The following is a 21,063-nucleotide window of genomic DNA, read 5'->3' on the forward strand; positions in this document are numbered from 1 at the left end:
GAGTCCCATAGTAGGGCCCATATTCCCAGTCATATCCAGGGCGGCGCACCATTGGCCCAGCGTCGTCCGGGTTTGGCCAGGACAGGCCGCTATTGTTCTTAACTAACTTGCCATGAATGTATTTCAATTGACTGATTTCGTCAAATGAACTGTAACTCGGTAAAGTCTCTGAATGTGTTGCATATTGCGTTTATATTTTTTTTCAGTATACTTTCATGGTAGAATATATAATTTGACTTGAGAAGAGAACAAATCTGGTATACTCCCTATTGTTGTATCATAATCGTGATGCTGTATAAATTGGTGGCATTTCCGCTTCTCTCCAACGGATGTTGTACAAATTTGGTGTAACCGCTAAATACGCCCTCCCGTCAACACAATATTTTTTGGGGGGGTGTGCCCTCTCTGATGAGAAACTAACTAGATAGCCAAGTAGTTCTTTGTGCTGAGGATTCGGAATCGCCATGAAGTACGCATTGGTAAGACTATCCTGTCGAAATTATTTCCAGGGTTGCTTTGGTTTCCCCTTTGTCTGTGGTGGTAGTAGAAAAGTAGCTTGTCAGCTAACGCGGTAACGTTACTTTGATAAGTTAAAGAGAGTATTAACAAGGCACCGCAGCTATCACTCCCTGTCAGATAATGTATCTGCCCTGAACTGGTCATATTATGTCAAATTAAATGCACACCATTTTGAGGTTTTGGCTCTGCGATTGACCTGATTTAAAAGATCACTAACTAGCCTAGTGCAGTTAGCTAAGTGACTCAAGTACAGTAAGCATTTCATTGGACAGTGTATACTATTTGTATCCTGTACATACGACGACTAAAAATTGAAACTCATGTTGTAAACTTGTGCATGCGACTCGTCTTGGCTAGCAGTCTTCCAAGCAACCAACTGTCCTGGTACATCTGACAACGTTTAGCCATCTAAGCAAGCAAGTGAAGTTTATTTCACCTTAGAGAATCGCAAATAACAATTTACTGAACAAAAATAAGTGAAACATGTATGTGTTGGTTTCATGAGCTGAAATTTAAAAAATCCTAGAAATGTTCCATGCACAAAAGCTTATTTATCCCAAATGTTGTGCACAAATTTGTATACATCCCGTGCCAAGATAATCCATCCACCTAACAGGTGTGGCATATCAAGAAGCTGATTAAATAGCATTCTCATTACACAGATTCACATTCTGTTGGAGACGTTACAAAAAATGCGACTAAAATATGCAGTTTTGTCACACAACACAATGCCACAGAAGTCTCAAGTTTTGAGGGAGCATGCAATTGGCATGCTGACTGCAGGACTGTCCAGCAGAGCTGTTGCCAGATAATTTAATGTTAATTTCTGTAGCATCTAACGTTTTGGAGAATTCGGCAGTAGGTCCAAACGGCCTCATAACTGCAGACCATGTGTATCCCCGCCAGCCCAGGACCTCCACATCCGACTTCTTCACCTCCAGGATCGTCTGAGACCAGCCACCCGGACAGCTGATGAAACTGTGGGTTTGCACAACCAAATAATTTCTGCACAGACTGTCAGAAACCGTCTCTGGGAAGCTTATCTGCGTGCTTGTCGTCCTCACCAAGGTCTTGACCTGACTGCAGTTCGCCATCCTAACTGACTTCAATGGGCAAATGCTCACCTTTTGATGGCCACTGGCATGCTGGAGAAGTGGGCTCTAAATGGATTAATCCCAGTTTCAACTCTACCGGGCAGATGACAGATAGCGTGTATGGGGTCATGTGGGTGAGTGATTTGCTGACGTCAATGTTGTGAAAAGAGTACCCAATGGTGGTGTTATGGTATGGGCAGTCATGAGCTATGGGCAACGAACACTATTGCATTTTATTTATGGAAATTTGAATGCACAGAGATACCGTGACGAGATCCTGAGGCTCATTGTCATGCCAATTATCCATTACCTCATGTTTCAGCATGATAATGCACAGCCCTGTAATGCAAGGATCTGTACACAATTCCTAGAAGTGGAAAATGTCCCACTTCTATGGCCTGTCAACCATTTGAGCATGTTCGGGATGCTCTGGATCGACGTGTACGATAATGTGTTCCAGTACCCGCCAATATCCAGAAAATTCACACAGCCATCGAAGAGGAGTGGGTTCCTTTTCCACAGGCCACAATCAACAACCTGATCAGATCTATGCGACGGAGTAGTGTCGTGCTGCATGAGGCAAATGGTGGTCACACCATATACTGACCTGTTTTCTGATACACCCCCCCCCCTACCTTTAATGTGTCTTTGACCAACAGATGCATATCTGTATTCCCAGTCATGTGAAATCCGTAGATTAGGGCCCGATTTTAATTTATTTAAATTTACTTATCTATATGAACTAACTCAGTAAAATCTTTGCCATTGTATGTTGCGTTTTATTTTTTTCAGTGGCGCAGTGAACTTCTAATTGTCTGACATTGTTTGTATTTGAAGAACAACTACTCAAGTACTGTTAGTAGCCTACACAAGCTGATTCCCTTTTGTACTTTATCCTTAAACAGATTTATTGTTCTGCAACAATGTTATGCCTGACAATAACTGCCTTGATGTAATTTAATGTATAATAGCAAGGCATTTGCAATATAAAATTCCCCTTATGAGTTTGGTTTCTGAGTTGATCACCTTTTTTTAATTTAAAGGGTCAATCCTTAGTTGAAACTATAACAAAGCAAACACTGCCTGTGTTTTGGTAAAAAGCTGAGGGATGGTCCTGGGGAAGTGTAACCTCTTAAATTCAAAAACAGAGCTTTGGATGCAAGGACTGACCATCCATTATATCAAATGATAGTTTCAAGCATGTGTTGGGGCTATACAGTTTGTAAACATTGGAAATGAATATTAGTGTAAAACATGATTATATTTTGGGTACTGAAGGGGTTTGACAGTTGAATCATGTTCATCAGGCATTTATAAGTGATATTCTTCAAGAATCATTATCTATATAACATTAATTAAAGTCCAAAAATTGATGTACGAACTGCAGATTGCCCATTTAAACAGTCCAATATCTGTTTACATCTGCTTTTATTTTTTCAACAGTAGCCATGTTATACATTGTTTTGGCATAACTAATCTTTTTTCTATTTTGTATTTAGTTCTCGACAGTAGCTGTGACTGCTGGGGTGTTATTGCTGTCCACTGTGGGCATAATTATAGCCCTCTATCTAGGCAAGAAGAAAAAGCCTCCAGTCACCTTGCTTGACCCTACCCAGAAATACCAGCTAATGCTCATCGATAAAGAGGTACATGTGTGCTATTGAAATAAATGAGACATTTTGCTATGTGTCAGAGGCCTGTGTTTAATTCAATTATTTACTCCATGGAAATTATTTTTATTTAACATTTAACCAAATGTTTGTAGTAGATGTCTTTGCATTGAATTTACACACTATTTGACAAAACCAATGTATGAATAGTTCGATATGTCTTTGGCCTCTTTCCATAGGTGATCAGCCATGATACTCGCAGGTTCCGCTTTCGGCTTCCCTCAGCAGAACATATCCTGGGGCTGCCCGTAGGTAAGTCTTTTGTCAAGTGACAGTGTTTGATCATTTATTATTATTTGATACAGTGCCATGCCCTTAATAGAAATTTAGCAGACCCTCTTATCCAGAGAGACTTACAGGAGCAAGTAGGGTTATGTCTTGCTCAAGTTTACATCTATCTGTTATTCACCTAGTCGTCTTGGGGATTCAAATCAGCGTCCTTTTGGTTACTGGCCCCACTCTCAAATAGTCCTTTAGCTCACCAGCATTATAACTACCCTCAAAATGTAATACTTGATGCCGTTGTATTGCACTGATGGGAACTAGAACGCTTAGCTTCCCAGTCCTTGAATGCCCTCTAGTGTATGAGTCATTTAGCAGAACAATCAGGATAAAGCCACACCAAATCAATCAATTTTCAATCAGTGTTGTCTGTTTCTAATCCCCTTATTTGTTTCCTCTAGGGAAGCATGTATACCTCTCTGCCCGTATTGACGGCAGCTTGGTAGTCAGACCATACACACCTGTGTCCAGCGACGACGACAAAGGATATGTTGACTTGGTTGTGAAGGTATGTTTGGTTTGTCAAAGCAATCTTATATATTATACTGAACATTAGTACTACCGTATGTATTGAGTGTGTCGTAGTAGGAGGAGTGATGACATGCTGGACCTGTTAGGTGATCATCTTATTCTTTGGGATCTAAAAGAGAGAAACTTATCCTAAATAATCACTGCTACTGTGAGGCGCTTGATATATAAGGACCCTGATCTGCAAACCATATTTAATGTAGAAAATTCCTCCCCAGATCTACTTCAGTAATGTGCACCTCAAGTTTCCTGATGGAGGCAAGATGTCCCAGTACCTGGAGAGTCTGCACCTGGGAGATGTTGTGGACTTCAGAGGACCAGGAGGACTGCTGGAGTACAGAGGGCATGGTACAATCAGTCCACTGCCCGGCACACCCTCCTGATATTTACTAATGATGTGTCGCAATGTTATTTTTGGATGATATAATATTGATATTTGACTAAGTATCAATTTGTTAAACAAAAATACAAGTTAAAGTTATTTTTTTAAAGTGCTAATGTAAATGACATTAGCTAGCGCTAGTTGGCTGTACCTGTGGCAAAACTCAGCGCTTTTATTTCTCTCATTGATCAACTCATTTTTTTCATGATCTCATCTTTATGCAGCAGACGTATAGCGAGCAATATGTTTGGAACATCAAACCGCAATACAAAATCATGAGCATTTCAATACATATTTTATTTTTTTTAACCCTTTTTCTCCCCAATTTTGTGGTATCCAATTGGTAGTTAGTCCTATCACTGCAACTCCCGTACGAACTCAGAGGCGACGGTCGAGAGCCGTGCGTCCTCTGAAACACAACCCAGCCATGCCGCACTGCTTCTTGACACAACGCCCGCTTAACCCGGAAGCCAGCTGCACCAATGTGTCGGAGGAAACACTGTACGCCTGGCGACCGTGTCAGTCTGCGTTGCGCCCTGCCCGCCACAGGAGTCGCTAGTGCATAATGGGTCATGAATATCCCTGCCGGCCAAACCCTCCCCTAACCCAGATAACACTGGGCCAATTGTGCATGGCCGGCTGCGACAGCCTGGACTCGAACTAGAATCTCTAGTGGCACAGCAAGCGATACAGTGCCTTAGACCACTGCGCCACTCGGGAGGCTGCAATACTTATCTTATTGACACCTACGTTTATGAGGCCCCTGGCAATTCCCAGCCCTAATATTAGTGCGTTATTTTTTTACCATGGCCCATAAGGCTCTGGTCTTCAGAGAATCTGGTTCCATTTGGGATGCGCACACAGTCTAATGGAATGGGGGTTTTAGCTTTGTGTACTTGGGTGTGGCTGGCTGAGACTGATTGTGTGCACACACTTATAGTCGACCTTAAGTCTACTGAATATGTCAACAGTAAATGTACAATATCTCTGAACAATTTCCTGGCTTGCTGCATCGCATTTTGCAACTTTCATTCCCCAAAGGTTCCAGAAAAGCACTGCCGAAATAATATACTTTTACTGTGTCACTTAAAATGTTTACTAATGCGCACATTATTATTTGATACAATGTTCCACAACATAGTTGTTGGGTGTGTCCATCATCCTGTCTTCAATTTGGGACCAGATAACTGTGCATTTGCTCCCCAAGCACACTGGAAAATGAAAATAATCTGGATTGTTTTTGGCATAGTTTTTGTCTCATTGCTTTCTCCCATTCCATTCAACAGGGCAGTTTGCAGTTCAGACAGACAAGAAGTCTTCTGCGGAGATAAAAGTTGCCAGTACTGTGGGTCTGATAGCTGGAGGAACAGGTGAACTTTCCCTTCGCAACCCTGCACTATGAACCTAAACACTTAAATGTTGTCTTGTTATAGCCCATGGGTAAATGTAGAGTGAGTGCTTTTAGTTCCTGGTGCTGAACTCCCTTCCCTATTTGTAGGCATCACCCCTATGCTACAGCTGGTGCGTGCTATCATGAAGGACCCCAGTGACAGGACCACCTGCAGCCTGCTGTATGCCAACCAGGTGTGTGGCGCTGCTCACACTGGCCTCTCTTAAAAGAGATGTTTAATAGCAATAGGTTCATTTATATAAATAAAGAACAGATACTGTAAATCTACTAGCTTCACTGTGGACGTAGTTCATAGGTTTACTTAGGTTTAGAGTTAACACTGAACTGTCTGTGTGTGGTGTGTTCATGGCAGACTGAGAAGGATATCCTGCTGAGGGATGAGCTGGAGGAGGTCCAGGCCAGACACCCAGACCGCTTCAAGCTGTGGTTTACAGTGGACAGGGCACCCGAGTGTATGTGCCTTACGGCTTTTGCTTGCATTGCTCAAGTGTTGACATCAAGAGTTCAGAAGTCTGAACAAAATGTGTACATATTTTAATTGTATTCATTTTTTACATTTTCATGTCAAATTGGGAACCCACACCAAATGGAATTAATTGATATGTAAACAAATATTACAATAATTCACTGTGGAATTCAATGATAATTCTTCTTCCGGTGTTCTCTGCATTGCGCATCACAAAGAGTGAAAATATAATAATGAAATCCCTATAGCAGTAAATAACACATGCATGCAGAAGGCGTTTTAACCCAGTCTGGCACCAAAGAGAAGTTAAATATGGGAGACAAGCTTATACACAATCTATATAAACATAGAAGCTAAATATTTTTGCAATTTGTGTTTTATGGCAGAATCATTGAGCATATTGGTACTTGTTTATGACTCCATGAAAGACTGAATTATGATCAATTTGTGTCACTCAGGCTGGGAGTACAGTGAGGGCTTCATCAATGTGGATATGATCCAGGAGCACCTGCCCACCCCCAGTGAGGACACCTTGGTGCTCATGTGCGGTCCACCCCCCATGATCCAGTTTGCTTGCAACCCCAACCTGGACAAGTTGGGCTATTGGCAGAGTCAGCGCTTCGCCTACTAGTCACCAGCCTAGGAACTATCCTACCAGCCACCCCCATCATGGGCCTTCTCAATGCAACAATGACATCAATTCAGTGCTTGATTGGGCTGGAACTACTGCTTGAGTACCGGCGTCTCTTATAGATTATTGGCTAAAAGTTCGCTGAGTTCCAGCACCTAAATATATACAGTACTGGCACCCAAAATAAGTATGTGTACCATTTTCAGTCTGCTTAAAGCACTGCATCAATCTACTGCCAAAAGCCCCATATGGTAAGTGCAGACAGGTTGAGCATTAAATGCTCACTTGGAACCAAAGTCCTACCTTTGTATTATTAGCTGATATCTACAATTGTATTTTTAGGTGAGGTTTTAAAGCTTTGATTTATTATTGATGTTCTTAGCCTTGAGCAGTCCTAAAAACAGGACAGAGCAAATATAACTTAAAGATAAAGCTGCATACTGAACTGAATTATGCCCAGGGATGCAGTGCTGAATATAAGGAGGCTGCCCAGGCAGCTTTGCTTCAAATGCGCACACAACAAATGGTATGCACTTAAATATTACAGCTTCTGTAGATATGTGTTCTACTGTATTTTGGCACGTGGGGCTTTTTGATGTGGGATCTGACTGCATTTCTTATTGTATTTCTGTGAGATTGTGTGAGCATAATTATTCAAGGTTCTTTTGTTTTATATATAATTTCAGAGTTTAATCTGCAATGCACTACAGTCTTTGAAAAAATGGATTGTGTTTATGAAGAGAAAAGACAATAAAATTTCTGCCACCACTTCAAATTGTCTCCACTCATAATCCTATTCTCTTTATGTATTGACTGGACTGTTCCTTAGATATTATCCCTTGTTGTAAAATAAAGTATTGTGGAGGTTAAACATTTGGACATTCAGTTTGCCGGAACAACGTGGCTCTGATTGCAACAGTTGAACGATGTCACGACAAGGAGTAATCTGTGCTTGGTGCAGACAATGTAGTGTGGTCCAAATACTGTGACAGGGTGGTAGTTGGAACAATGTTATCTAATTCCACAGCCTACTACAGTACAGTTCCCCTTTGACAGGGATTATTGAGGATTGGAGTTGCTGATGGTAGTTGGTTTACAGGTAGGAGTATCTCTATCCACAAGGAAAGAGAGGTATGAGGGTATCTTTTTTTTAACTGAGCCTTTCGTGCGCTGCTAAAATGTGGTTTAGACAGCTCAGTGCTGAAGCCAACTTTTCACATACTGTACGTCCACTAAGTTTGGGGGTTCATGAAGGCACCATTATGGAGGTAATGTGATTCCACTCAATAATTTATAGGAGAAGCACGTGCATGACCTGGGAATAAAACGATGTACCACTTAAATCTGTTTTGATATAATGGCTACATATACAGACAGTATTTTGGTGTTACGTCTAAAACATTTTACATTTGTAATTTTAACCACTAGATGGAGACGATGTTACGTTTATGAGAACCAGTTGAAACTCTGCTTGGCATTGACTTGTCATTTTCGTTAACCGTGCTGCGTTGACTGTTCGTTCGGGGGTTCGGCTTGTTTTTGTGAGAATCGGGAAGGGATCACATTTCCTTTGACGTCTGGAGTATCAGGTAGCTACGTCCGCTGAATGAAATTGCAAAAGTTAACACGCTACAACAATATTGTAGCATTGTATTTGCAACTGTGTCAGTGTGTTTGACATTGGTTCGATACAGCCAGACGTGACCAGTTTTCTTTCGTGTACGCGAAAGCTAACTAGCTAGCATTTCATGCTAGCTAATGGCATTAGTAATGCTAGCATCTGCGGTTAGCGTACGTTACCTTGGGGCTCAAGCTAGCTATAATTTGCTGGTGTACGCCAGGAATCATGTCAGCCAAATCATATTATTGAAGTCGTTGTCTTGCTATTCCAGTTCCATGTTTATTCGGATGCTATTGTATGATTTCTTTGTTCTAAGGTAGCCAACCAGCTGACAGTCTTTCCTAGTTTTGTTTGTTAGCTGACAGCTAACGTTACCGTTAGCTAACTACATTTTCCGGCCGTCTCGCAAGAGCAGTTTTGGTCTTCCTGCCATGTTAGCCGAGTAGCTTATTCGTCATAACTGTTTTCAAATACTCATTTAACGAGTGAATATTTTCACGACATGGTATTATAAGACTTTGTTGATGGTGTAAAAATGTAACGTTATGTCAAAGTAATACTGGAAGCTGCAATTTTTACTTCAGTGCTGAGTGCAAGGACCATCTGTCGGTGGGAAATATAGACCTACCAAAGTCCACATCAGGTCCAATTGTCACAGGTGAAGTTAGTTACAATTTGGAATAAAGTTATTTCAGTGAAAAACCCCATTAACTAATGTATTTATTTGTCATTATGATTTCTTGACTCTTCAGCGCTGGGCAAACTGCGGACTTGAGTGCCAGGCTTTAGTAGTACACACAGGCAGAGGACAGGTCATCAGGCAGTCTCCCTATGTCAGGCCGAAACGGGTCTGCGAGTGATGCAGACTGTCGGATCTCAGAGGATTGCCGGGTCCCGGATGTGGAGCTGATGGAGCTGGGACCCCTGCTGGAGGAGACAGGACGGCAGACAGCGGGGAAAGGCATGATGTCAGAAGTGAGAGCGGGGGAGACAGGTTACGTCCCATATGGCACCCTATTCCCTACACAGTGCTCAAATTTTGATCAGCGCCCTAGTCAAAAGTAGTGCACTATATAGGGTGCCATTTGGAATGCCACCTGACTCAACTCCTCGATTACCACAGGTATTAGGTATTTTCTAAAGTGGGCGCAGAATCTTCCAAATCAACATTTGGAAGATTCAGGTGTCTAGTGAACCATGGGGTGTATTCAGAGAGGTGAAAGTTCAGAACGTTGCAGATCTCCCCATTGGCCTATTCTACATCCAAACAAACTGGTTGTTCTACAAAATAAGTTTCTATCTAAATGTTCTATAGCGTTGCACCCTCGTGAATATGCCCCAGTTGAAGACAAAACCAATCTAAGTGGTCATTGGGCAATAGAGCTAAGCTTGGGTGGGGTCGCACCTAAGTAATGGTCAGGGAAATGTAGACCAAACCAACTGGGATTCGTTCCCATGTTTTCACTTTTATCCTGCACTGCAAAAAGGCATATGCTCTACTTGCCTAACTAAATCACCTTCCCTCTCTGCAGGAGGCCTCAGTTCTGCCTGATGAGGATGATGAAGAGGTGGAAGAGGTCCTGACGCTGCCCCTCCAGGCTCACCACGCAATGGAGAAGATGGAGGAGTTTGTGCACAAAGTAGGCATCATTGGGCTGTTCCAGATGGCAGGATCAATAAGTTAGCCAGCTAAGTTGGATAAGCAGCTAAAGTATCTCTTGATTTTCTGATTCATTTAGAAAGCTAAACTTGAATATGAGTTGTTGGTTGTCGAGTCAATTATACCATGCCCATTTCAAGTCTATATTTCTCGAAAAGATGACGTTATTTCAGAATTTCTGGGACAGTTAGCTGGCTAACTCATTGATCCTGCTTTCTGGAACAGCCCCCATGGCTGCTCTGTCTAACTTCATACACAGAGAGAATAAGAGTGCGGAGATGAACAGGACATTCATGGTAGCCTTAAACCCTTGTGTTTTAAGGTGTGGAAGGGTAGCTGGAGGGTCATCCCATTTCATGTCCTGCCGGAGTGGCTGAAGGACAACGACTACCTCCTGCATGGACACCGTCCCCCCATGCCCTCCTTCCGCGCATGCTTTGGAAGCATCTTCAGGATCCACACAGAAACAGGCAACATCTGGACCCACCTTCTGGGTGAGTGAGTGTGTGAGATATCTGAGGAGACTGAATCCTCACATGTTGAACCTCACACCATTGCCTATAAAGTTACAGTGAAGCACAAGTGCACATTCCCCACAACTAGGGCACATTCAGTGGGTCCTAAGTTCAGCATGCTGCCATTAAGCAATGTACAGTTGAAGTTGGAGGTTTACATACACCTTAGCCAAGTACATTTAAACTCGGTTTTTCACAATTCCTGACATTTAATCCTCGTAAAAAGTCCCTGTCTTAGGTCAGTTAGGATCACCACTGTATTTTAAGAATGTGAATTGCCAGAATAATAGTAGAAAGAATGATTTATTTCAGCTTTTATTTCTTTCATCACATTCCCAGTGGGTCAGAAGTTTACATGCACTCAATTAGTATTTGGTAGCATTGCCTTTTAAATTGTTTAACTTGGGTCAAACATTTCGGGTAGCCTTCCACAAGCTTCCCACAATAAGTTGAGTGAATTTTGGCCCATTCCTCCAGGCAGAGCTGGTGTAACTGAGTCAGGTTTATTGGCCTCCTTGCTCGCACACACCTTTTCAGTTCAGCCCACAAATGTTCTATAGGGTTGAGGTGAGGCCTTTGTGATGGCCACTCCAATACCTTGACTTTGTTGTCCTTAAGCCATTTTGCCAAAACTTTGGAAGTATGCTTGGGGTCATTGTCCATTTGGAAGACCCATTTGTGACCAAGCTTTAACTTTCTGACTGTTGTCTTGAGATGTTGCTTCAATATATCCACATAATTTTCCTTTCTTCATGATGCCATCTATTTTGTGAAGTGCACCAGACCCTCCTGCAGCAAAGCACCCCCACAACATGATGCTGCCACCCCTGTGCTTCACAGTTGGGATGGGGTTCTTCAGTTTGCAAGCCTCCCCCTTTTTCATCCAAACATAACGATGGTCATTATGACCAAACAGTCCTATTTTTGTTTCATCAGACCAGAGAACATTTCTCCAAAAAGTACAATTTTTGTCCCCATGTGCAGTTTCAAACCGTAGTCTGGCTTTTTTATGGCGGTTTTGGAGCAGTGGTGTCTTCCTTGCTGAGCTGCCTTTCAGGTTATGTCAATATAGGACTTGTTTTACTGTGGATATAGATATTTTTGTACCTGTTTCCTCCAGCATCTTCACAAGGTCCTTTGCTGTTGTTCTGGGATTTATTTGCACTTTGTGCACCAAAGTACGTTCATCTCTCGCGTCTCCTTCCTGAGCGGTATGACGGCTGCGTGGTCCCATGGTGTTTTTACTTGCGTACTATTGTTTGTACAGATGAACGTGGTACCTTCAGGCATTTGGAAATTGCTCCCAAGGATGAACCAAACTTGTGGAGGTCTAGAGTTTTTTTTCTGAGGTCTTGGCTGATTTCTTTTGATTTTCCCATGATGTCAAGCAGAGGCACTGAGTTTGAAGGTATGCCTTGAAATACATTCACAGGTACACCTCCAATTGACTCAAATTAGGTCAATTAGCCTATCAGAAGCTTCTATTTCTGGAATTTTCCAAACTGTTTAAAGGCACAATCAACTTAGTGTATGTGAACTTCTGACCCACTGGAATTGTAATAAGTTAAATAATCTGTCTGTAAACAATTGTTGTAAAAATTTGTAGATGTCATAACCGACTTGCCAAAACTATAGTTTGTTAACAAGAAATTTGTGAAGTGGTTGAAAAATGAGTTTTAATGACTCTGACCGAAGTGTATGTAAACTTCTGACTTCAACTGTATGTATTGTGCAGTTACTTGTCTATACTACATAGCAAAGAAGTGTGCCTCTTTTACACAACACATTTCCATTTACAATGCTCCCGATTGTGTCCCCCATTGTGTTTATACAGTGTGCCCCATAGAGACCCCTTCCTATATGCTAATATTCATTTGTCATGATATGCCCTGTATGATTACTAGTTCACAAATGATGCCCTCACCTCTCCAACCCCCAGGGCTGATCCTGTTTATTGGTCTGGGCACGTATACCATTCTGCGGCCCAATATGTACTTCATGGCCCCGCTGCAGGAGAAAGTGGTGTTTGGGATGTTTTTTCTGGGTGCTGTGCTCTGCCTCAGCTTCTCCTGGCTCTTTCACACTGTCTACTGCCACTCTGAGAAAGTGTCCCGGACCTTCTCCAAGTAAGGCCGCATGCCCCCCTCCCTCTTGCTCATCTTGATTAGCTCTCCTGTATTTCTGAAAAGAAATACAGGAGAGTTCAGGTTTTTATACTTTAAAAGTGTCATTTAAATGGATGCTCCTCTTCTAACCTCAGTGTTTTTGGTTTCCCTCAGACTTGACTACTCGGGTATCGCCCTGCTGATCATGGGTTCATTTGTGCCCTGGCTCTACTACTCATTCTACTGTTCCCCACAGCCACGCCTCATCTACCTCACCATTGTCTGTGTGCTGGGCATTGCCGCCATCATAGTGGCCCAGTGGGAACGCTTCTCCACGCCCGCACATCGGCCCACACGAGCAGGTGCTGCACCACATATTAACCAGCCTGTCAGAGAGTGTACTGTGACATGGATACAGAGCAATGACATATGTAATTGTGTTAATACAACAGCTAAAAACATGAGAAAATCATCAGGAAATGCATTTTTCTTCTACATGTGTGTGAATAGCTGGTGTAAGTTTGACCATCTTATTGTATCCTATACTATGACTGATCCAGCTGCTCCTGCTTCCACCAACCAACCTTTCCCCTCCATGTCTCTCACAGGAGTGTTCATGGGCCTGGGACTGAGTGGCATCGTCCCCACAGTGCACTTCACTATTGAGGAGGGCTTCGTCAAGGCCACCACTGTGGGACAGATGGGCTGGTTCTACCTGATGGGCGCCATGTACATCACTGGTGCCGGACTGTACGCCGCCAGGATCCCCGAACGCTACTTCCCTGGCAAATGTGACATCTGGGTAAGTGTGTAACAGAGGCAAAAAATGTAACCCTATTCCATTTATACTGCGCTACTTTTGGCCAGGGCCCATAGGGGGACCCAAGAAAGAGTGCGGGATCATAAGAAAATACTAAATAGGGCTCTGGTCAAGTGGTGCACTATATAGGATATAGGCTGCCATTTGGGATGTAGACGCAGGCTTGTAGTTAGCTCCTGAACTCAAAAACTCACCCCATGTCCTCATTTATATGATTATTATAATGTTATCGTCATTTAATGCGATGTGAGTCACACATGTTCTGCACTGTTATTTCCTATATAGTACACCACAGAGGACTCTGGTTATTCCCTATATAGTACTGAACTGTACTGTAGGAATATGTGGCCCATGTAGTAATCAAACTGCTAGAACTTGTGTTGCAAACACCATGCTCTAACCAGAGGAACCTTTGGACATACATTCCCTATTTAGTGCACTACTTTTGACCAGAGCCATATGGGAATAGTGCACTAAGTAGAGAACAGGCTGCCATATGGTAAGCAGCCTCTGACCTCCCTCTCTCCTCAGTTCCACTCCCACCAGATCTTCCACGTCCTGGTGGTGGCGGCAGCCTTTATCCACTTCTACGGCGTCTCCAACCTGCAGGAGTTCCGCTACGGCCTGGAGGGAGGGTGCACTGACGACACCCTTCTCTGAGAGGCCCATCTGTGGCCCCCTCATCCATTTCCTGGTCGTTCCCCGTCCCTATAAAGTGCTGCTGGAACACGCAATGGTCCTCTGTAGCTCCTTTTCTCCGCCCTCCCCCACCCACCCGATTTGCTCATGTCATTTTTGGTTTTCTTGTGGTGTGTTTTTCTGCTTGTGCTACTTTTTCCCCATATAAAGTAGCTTTAGCCAGTGAACTATATAGAGGGGCATCCCGGTGATGCAGCAGCACTTTTTTTTATCAAAAGGGAGCTCTAGGCTCCACTTTAGCTCATGAAGAACAACAGGGGATTTTGACCAGATTGATTACATGTTTCCTTCAAGGATGGGAACCTCTGAGACGCATTGCCCTCCAGAGCTTCCCAAATCAAGCTTTAGGAGGTTTATGTGATAGAAAGGGTCCGGGTTGGGATCAGTTCGTTCCATTTTTATTCTGTCATTATAAGGAATTAATCAAAATTAAATTCATTTTTTAAATGTAAAAGTCATAATTTAAAACAGTGTGCAATTCCAACAATTGATTAAGAGTATTTTGTTGATTTAAATTTAGTTGACATACAATCAACTCCAATCGAGGTATGGGTTATGGAACTTAAAGTCAAACAATTGAATGACTTACCTAAAAGACACTCTGCTTGGTACCCTTACCCCTCATGTCCCTTTTCAATTGAACAAGATCTTGTATTATTGATAGCTGGTATGAAGCTAACCGGGAACCGCACAATGGGCAAATCTGGGAATAGGTCAACTCTTTCCCTTCTCAGCTTGAGATTTGTTTAATTTTAAGGCTATATTTCAGAACTCTAAAGGTCAAATTATTGCACCTTAACAATATGTTATTACCATTAAACTTTGTCACTGCATGGGGTCCACCATGTCGTGAGTAGGAAATAGGAATAATATTTTAGTATTCCTGTGCTTTAGGCCAATGGAAATAGTTTTTAAATAGATGGGCCAATATTGCAGTCAAGTGAACTTCATTAGGATCTCCAGATATAATGATAACAAACTTTTTTGTTTTCTTGTCCTTATACCCAATGAAATCACTATTAAACTTTTGACCTCCAATAGTTTTCTCAAACTGCTGTTTATTTAAGATTTTTTTTATTTTTAAAGCTGACTTTCTGTGGCTTTATTACAAAGACTAAACAATCTGTGTATTCTTGACTTTGTGTTGTGTCCTGTGTAGACAAGTTGATGGATCATACATTTCCCTGAAATGTAAACACATAATAAATATTTATTAATGTTAAAATGGGAAACTAACCTAAGTCATGCATTTTCTGTCCCATATAGTGATATGACACTTCATCACACTTTACATTTCACACACATGAACATGGTTTGTCGTTGTCAAATCAAATTTTATTTGTGACATGAGCCAAATACAATCTTACAGTGAAATTCTTACTTACAAGTCCTTAACCAACAATGCAGTTTTAAGAAAAATAAGTGTTCAGTAAAAAATAGATATAACAAATAATTAAAAATAACAGTAGCGAGGCTATATACAGGGGTAACGATACAGAGTCAATGTGTACAGGTAAGTTGATGTAATATGTACATGCAGGTAGAGTTAAAGTGACTATGCATAGATAACAGAGTAGCAGCATTTAAGGGGGGGGGGATGCAAATAGTCTGTAGCCATTTGATTACCTGTTCAGGAGTCTTATGGCTTGGGGGTAGAGGCTGTTTAGAAGCCTCTTGGACCAAGACTTGGTGCTCCGGTACCGCTTGCCGTGCGGTAGCGGAGAGAACAGTTTGACTAAGGTGGCTGGAGTCGTTGACAATTTCTTTGGGCCTTCCTCTGACACCGCCTGGTATAGAGGTCATGGATGGCGGGAAGCTTGGCCCCAGTGATGTACTGGGCCGTATGCACTACTCTCTGTAGTGCCTTGTGGTCGGAGGCCGAGCAGTTGCCATACCAGGCAGTGATGCAACCAGTCAGGATGCTCTCTATGGTGCAGCTGTAGAACTTTTTGAGGATCTGAGGACCCATGACAAATCTTTTCAGTCTCCTGAGGAGGAATAGGTTTTGTTGTGCCCTCTTCATGACTGTCTTGGTATGTTTGGACCATGATAGTTCGTTGGTGATGTGGACACCAAGGAACTTGAAGCTCTCAACCTGCTCCACTACAGCCCCGTCGAAAATGTGGTAATGCTCGGTACTCCTTTTCCTCCAGTCCACAATCATCTCCTTTGTCTTGATCATGTTGAGGGTGATGTCCTGGCACCACACGGCCAGGTCTCTGACCTCCATATAAGGCTGTCTCATCGTTGTCAGTGATCAGGCCTACCACTGTTGTGTCTGTCGTCAGCCAACTTAATGATGGTTTTGGAGTCATGCCTGGCCATGCAATCATGAGTGAACAGGGAGTACAGGAGGTGATTGAGCACGCACCCTTGAGGGGGCCCCCGTGCTGAGGATCAGCGTGGCGGATGTTGTTACCTACCCTTACCACCTGGGGGCGGACCATCAGGAAGTCTAGGAACCAGTTGCAGAGGGAGGTGTTTAATGCCAGGGTCTTTAGCTTAGTGATGAGCTTTGAGGGTACTATGGTGTAGAATGCTAAGCTGTAGTCAATGAATAGCATTCTCACAAAGGTGTTCCTTTTGTCCAGGTGGGAAAGAGTAGTGTGGAGTGCAATAGAGACTGCATCATCTGTGGATCTGTAGGGGCTGTATGCAAATTGGAGTGGGTCTAGGGTTTCTGGGATAATGGTTTTGACGTGAGCGATGACGAGCCTTTCAAAGCACTTCATGGCTATAGACGTGAGTGCTACGTGTCGGTAGTCATTTAGGCAGGTTACCTTAGTGTTCTTGGGCACAGGGACTATGGTGGTCTGTTTGAAACGGGTTGGTATTACAGACTCAGTCAGGGACAGGTTGAAAATGTCAGTGAAGACACTTGCCAGTTTGTCAACACATGCTCGCAGTACACGTCCTGGTAATCCGTCTGGCCCTGCGGCCTTGTGAATGTTGACCTGTTTAAAGGTCTTATTCACATCGGCTACGGAGAGGGTGATCACACAGTCGTCCGGAACAGCTGATGCTCTCATGCATGCTTCAGTGTTGCTTGCCTCGAAGCAAGCATAGATGTAATTTAGCTCGTCTGGTAGGCTCGTGTCACTGGGCAGCTCGTGGCTGTGCTTCCCTTTGTAGTCTGTAATAGTTTGCAAGCCACATCCAACAAGCGTCGGAGCCGGTGTAGTACGATTAATCTTAGTCCTGTATTGACGCTTGTCCTGTTTGATGGTTTGTCGGAGGGCATAGCGGGATTTCTTATAAGCTTCTGGGCTAGAGTCCCGCTCCTTGAAAGAGGCAGCTCTACCATTTAGCTCAGTCACTGTATGTTTTAGAGTTACCACTGCTACTTCAATGTAGTTTAATTCCATATTTGACCATATTTATGCCACATTTTGTCTATAGCCCCGGCTTTACAAATCATATTTTATCTGGGGTGTTGCGTAGCAGTTAGTCACTCATTCTATATGTTATGGAATGTAATTGTTACTTTCATGCAGGGGGCTATTCATCTGGGCTAGTTAAGTAGCTAGCTGCGTGCATGGTCACAATAAGTTGGAACATTCTCTTTACCCAATGCAAACTATGTCTCTTGAGACCACACACCGTGGAAGTTCTAAAATTCCACCTGAAGGTACCAGAGATTGGGAGACTGGTTGTTTGCAATGACTTCCACTGATTATAAATACAGTATCTTAGAACTTCCAGAGAGGTACAGTCTATGTATGATAACTCAAAAATCTGGTTCAATTGGATGTCAATGCAGGTAGCTTAGCGGTTAAGTAACTGTAAGGTCCCTGGTTCGAATCCCCGAGCCGGCAAGGTGGAAAAATCTGCTGTTCTGTCCTTGAGCAAGGCAGTAAACCCCCAACGACAACTGCCCCATGTCGATTAAGGCAGCACCAGCACCTCTGATTCAGAGAGGTAAGGTTAAATGTGGAAGATATTTCGGTTGAATGCATTCAGTTGTGAAACTGACTGGTATCCCTTTTCCCTTCTATGGTGCCCTTTCACTATGAATAATGTGTGCGGTATCAGTCACATGATGGCACCTTCTATATTGTTGACCTTACTCTGACGAATTGGTAAACTGGGTGGATATGGTTATCACTCAGATTAATCCGATTTTATCACAAGTGTATGTCTATTTTGATCTTATCCAAAGGTAAACATTGTTTGGTTTTAAACATATGCGATATAGTAGACTAACTATTTCCCAAAAATATAGATGAAATTACATTATTTGTTTAATTGTAGATAAAGAACAACCAAGCAGCAGTTATTTTAAAATCAAACCAATCAATCATCATATATGAAGAAGGAACGATATAATTGAGCGATGTGGACTCTGAACGGAAGTTTCAGCGGGTGCACACTCCAGCAACGCTTGTTCGGTCGTTTTTTTTTTGGACAAAATGTTGATATGGCCGTGTGCTTTTACTAGTTACATTACTTGCACTAGCCGCTTGGTAATAGTTTAGGTATACTCTTTCTGAGCAGCTTATACAGCAGAGGTGAGTTGACGCCTCAAAATTCACATTAATTTAGCTAGCTTAGTTACATTAGTTGAAATAAATATATAGAGCAGTGGTTTGACTATAGCTAACCACCTTAGCATTCGCTTTGTAAGTGTAGTATAGTCACATAAATTGCGTTCAACATGGACAACCAAGAACAGTGCTCCTGCTCTGAAGGATGCGTCGACCGGTCTACGCTGGTGTCGGGGGTTGGAAAGAATATCAAGTCAGTTTTGTGCCAACGTTGTGGATCGAAGGTCCTCTGCCCAGGGATGGCGGTGTTTACGGAGAAGGAGGTAAGGTTTACCTTAGACAGTAGTAACCCCTAAAGATAAATGACCCTTTAAATTACGAGTTATATTATTCACAATAGACCTATTTTTCCTATCCGAATGGGCATTCATCAGTTGTTTTATTTCAAGTCAGTGCTCTGTCTAACCACCACCTAAAACTACAGCTCAAAATTATATTTTGCATACAATGTGCAATTTGCTATGCCATGATGTGACTAAACAGAGAGTGGAAAATCACTTCTGTATATCTATTCATATTTGTGGCCATTGTCATGATGAATCTGGCCTTCTATTTCCTCCCCAATATCAACCAGCTGTTCCTGCCCTCAATGCGCAAGAAGACCACTATCACCCAATCAGAGGGATCCTTGGATGGGGACACACTGACTACCCACTGGTTAGTCGATGACATGTACACTTTTGAGAATGTGGGCTTCACAAAGGATGTGGGGAGAATCAAGTACCTCATTTGTGCAGACTGTGAGATTGGACCCATAGGCTGGCACTGCCTGGATGACAAAAAGAGCTTTTATGTTGCATTGGAAAGAGTCAATCATGCCTAGTGTGGCCCATTGTAAGAACCTGGGGAAACTAAAGAGGGTGTACACATTTTGGAACTGAAGGACAAGACAGACCAACACGAACGTCAGCCGTGCGCAGTAGATTACTTGTTGGGTGTCGACGGACAGTGCCTATTCAACATGTAGAGAAGTCAACAGAAAATGGCGGCAAATGTTCTGTGGTCAGATGCGATAGGACGGTCACCCACTGCGCATGAGCAACAAGCATTGGTCTCTCTTGTCCTTTAATTCTTTCCGGCCTTCACTTTCCCTCTGGCTGGTGCTGGATGACTCCTTAGTTCTTCAAAGCCAAGTGGTTCTTCAATTCCTTTGTTTATTACTGATCAACAATGGTATTGATGTGGTTCTCTGAACAAATGTCTTATCAGTCTATAAAACTGTTATTCAATCTAATACTGTAACTAACCCATATTCAGGTGTTATGCGTTGGTCTGAGGTTAACCCTACAGCCTTTGGAATTGTATTACTTGTATAGGCCTACTTGATATTACTTTTTACTTCTGAAATATTATCAGACTATCTCTGATTCTACAAATGTGGCCCATTTGTACTTCTACTGTTTGAATGATTAGTGGGCTTATCAGCATAGCACACCCTTCACATTCTGAAAAATGGGAGTGGTTGTATTTGTTGAGTGTGCTGTATGCATTTGTTGCTGATACACTTCAAGTGACAGTGTTCTGTCTGTTGATATACCACATTGGCTTTGACTGCTGCTCTACCGCTATGTTGGCCCTCGGCTATTTCCATCTAACTCCAGAGGACCCCATGAGATCTCCACAGTCCATGCTCATCATGGACTCATCATTTTGATTCTCTTTCAAACGGTTATTAACTCTGTAAAATAAAATGTATCCCTGTGATTTTTGACCTGTTTGTAAATTCTAGTTCTAGAATGGAGTTCACCCTCATTGACTTGACTGCATGGGAAATTGGAAGTCAATTTCAAGACCCCTTTTAGCTGATGGAATACTTTAATTGGTTCGGGACATGTATGTTATCTAATTTACACACATTCTCTATTGGCTATGGCTTGTCATTTCTACATATCACTTGTAAAGTCGGTGGCCCCTCTCTGTGCACCCTCCCTCACACCAGAATCCAAGGAACTACACCCAATCATCGAGCCCATCGAGTCCATTTAAAAAAAACAAGTCCCGGTCACCACGAGGCTTTAGTATGAATGCGCTCATCTGTTTCACTTCCACAAGAATGCATAACTCAAATGTAGCCTATACTTTTGTGTACTGTAGGATGAATAAATAAGAATCAATA

The 21,063-nt window shown here is 42.6% G+C and overlaps 3 protein-coding genes across 7 annotated transcripts; all 3 read left to right on the top strand.

Moving 5' to 3' along the window:
• Positions 1-348: 348 nt before the first annotated feature.
• LOC135541814 (NADH-cytochrome b5 reductase 3-like) lies at positions 349-7,758 on the top strand. Of its 3 annotated transcripts, XM_064968215.1 has the most exons (11): positions 352-479; positions 1,426-1,499; positions 1,588-1,747; positions 3,113-3,259; positions 3,463-3,535; positions 3,967-4,073; positions 4,312-4,441; positions 5,762-5,845; positions 5,974-6,059; positions 6,239-6,338; positions 6,811-7,758. In XM_064968215.1, the coding sequence occupies exons 3-11, from the start codon at positions 1,628-1,630 to the stop codon at positions 6,981-6,983; spliced, it is 1,020 nt and encodes a 339-aa protein (XP_064824287.1). In that variant the 5' UTR covers positions 352-479; positions 1,426-1,499; positions 1,588-1,627; the 3' UTR covers positions 6,984-7,758. The 3 variants fall into 3 exon arrangements, with proteins under 3 accessions (XP_064824288.1, XP_064824287.1, XP_064824286.1); XM_064968214.1 differs by having other exon boundaries at positions 1,426-1,747; XM_064968216.1 differs by lacking the exons at positions 1,426-1,499; positions 1,588-1,747 and having other exon boundaries at positions 349-479.
• Positions 7,759-8,462: 704 nt separating this feature from the next.
• LOC135541815 (adiponectin receptor protein 1-like) lies at positions 8,463-15,540 on the top strand. Of its 3 annotated transcripts, XM_064968217.1 has the most exons (9): positions 8,463-8,572; positions 9,189-9,262; positions 9,357-9,579; positions 10,137-10,244; positions 10,587-10,758; positions 12,719-12,905; positions 13,059-13,246; positions 13,493-13,686; positions 14,236-15,540. In XM_064968217.1, exons 3-9 carry the CDS (start codon positions 9,436-9,438, stop codon positions 14,362-14,364), a joined length of 1,122 nt encoding a protein of 373 aa, XP_064824289.1. In that variant the 5' UTR covers positions 8,463-8,572; positions 9,189-9,262; positions 9,357-9,435; the 3' UTR covers positions 14,365-15,540. The 3 variants fall into 3 exon arrangements, with proteins under 3 accessions (XP_064824289.1, XP_064824291.1, XP_064824292.1); XM_064968219.1 differs by lacking the exon at positions 9,189-9,262; XM_064968220.1 differs by lacking the exons at positions 8,463-8,572; positions 9,189-9,262; positions 9,357-9,579 and adding an exon at positions 9,591-9,727.
• A 3,236-nt stretch (positions 15,541-18,776) lies between these two features.
• LOC135541817 (guanine nucleotide exchange factor MSS4-like) lies at positions 18,777-20,651 on the top strand. Its single transcript, XM_064968223.1, has 2 exons — positions 18,777-19,210; positions 19,522-20,651. The coding sequence occupies exons 1-2, from the start codon at positions 19,058-19,060 to the stop codon at positions 19,768-19,770; spliced, it is 402 nt and encodes a 133-aa protein (XP_064824295.1). The 5' UTR covers positions 18,777-19,057; the 3' UTR covers positions 19,771-20,651.
• Positions 20,652-21,063: the final 412 nt, after the last annotated feature.

This window comes from Oncorhynchus masou, chromosome 6 (assembly GCF_036934945.1).
Source record: "Oncorhynchus masou masou isolate Uvic2021 chromosome 6, UVic_Omas_1.1, whole genome shotgun sequence".
In the NCBI taxonomy this organism is placed as follows: domain Eukaryota; kingdom Metazoa; phylum Chordata; class Actinopteri; order Salmoniformes; family Salmonidae; genus Oncorhynchus; species Oncorhynchus masou.

What these genes read in the sequence shown, in the direction of transcription:
- LOC135541815 (XM_064968217.1), top strand. Translation starts at nt 9,436, where the DNA reads ATGTCAGGCCGAAACGGGTCTGCGAGTGATGCAGACTGTCGGATCTCA. An exon ending in GGAAAGGCATGATGTCAGAA is followed by an intron (nt 9,580 to 10,136) that starts GTGAGAGCGGGG and finishes CCCTCTCTGCAG; the next exon opens with GAGGCCTCAGTTCTGCCTGA. An exon ending in ACATCGGCCCACACGAGCAG is followed by an intron (nt 13,247 to 13,492) that starts GTGCTGCACCAC and finishes TGTCTCTCACAG; the next exon opens with GAGTGTTCATGGGCCTGGGA.
- LOC135541817 (XM_064968223.1), top strand. Translation starts at nt 19,058, where the DNA reads ATGGACAACCAAGAACAGTGCTCCTGCTCTGAAGGATGCGTCGACCGG. An exon ending in CGGTGTTTACGGAGAAGGAG is followed by an intron (nt 19,211 to 19,521) that starts GTAAGGTTTACC and finishes AATATCAACCAG; the next exon opens with CTGTTCCTGCCCTCAATGCG.
- LOC135541814 (XM_064968214.1), top strand. Translation starts at nt 1,628, where the DNA reads ATGGGCAAATGCTCACCTTTTGATGGCCACTGGCATGCTGGAGAAGTG. An exon ending in GCTGGAGTACAGAGGGCATG is followed by an intron (nt 4,442 to 5,761) that starts GTACAATCAGTC and finishes TCCATTCAACAG; the next exon opens with GGCAGTTTGCAGTTCAGACA. An exon ending in GCCTGCTGTATGCCAACCAG is followed by an intron (nt 6,060 to 6,238) that starts GTGTGTGGCGCT and finishes TGTTCATGGCAG; the next exon opens with ACTGAGAAGGATATCCTGCT.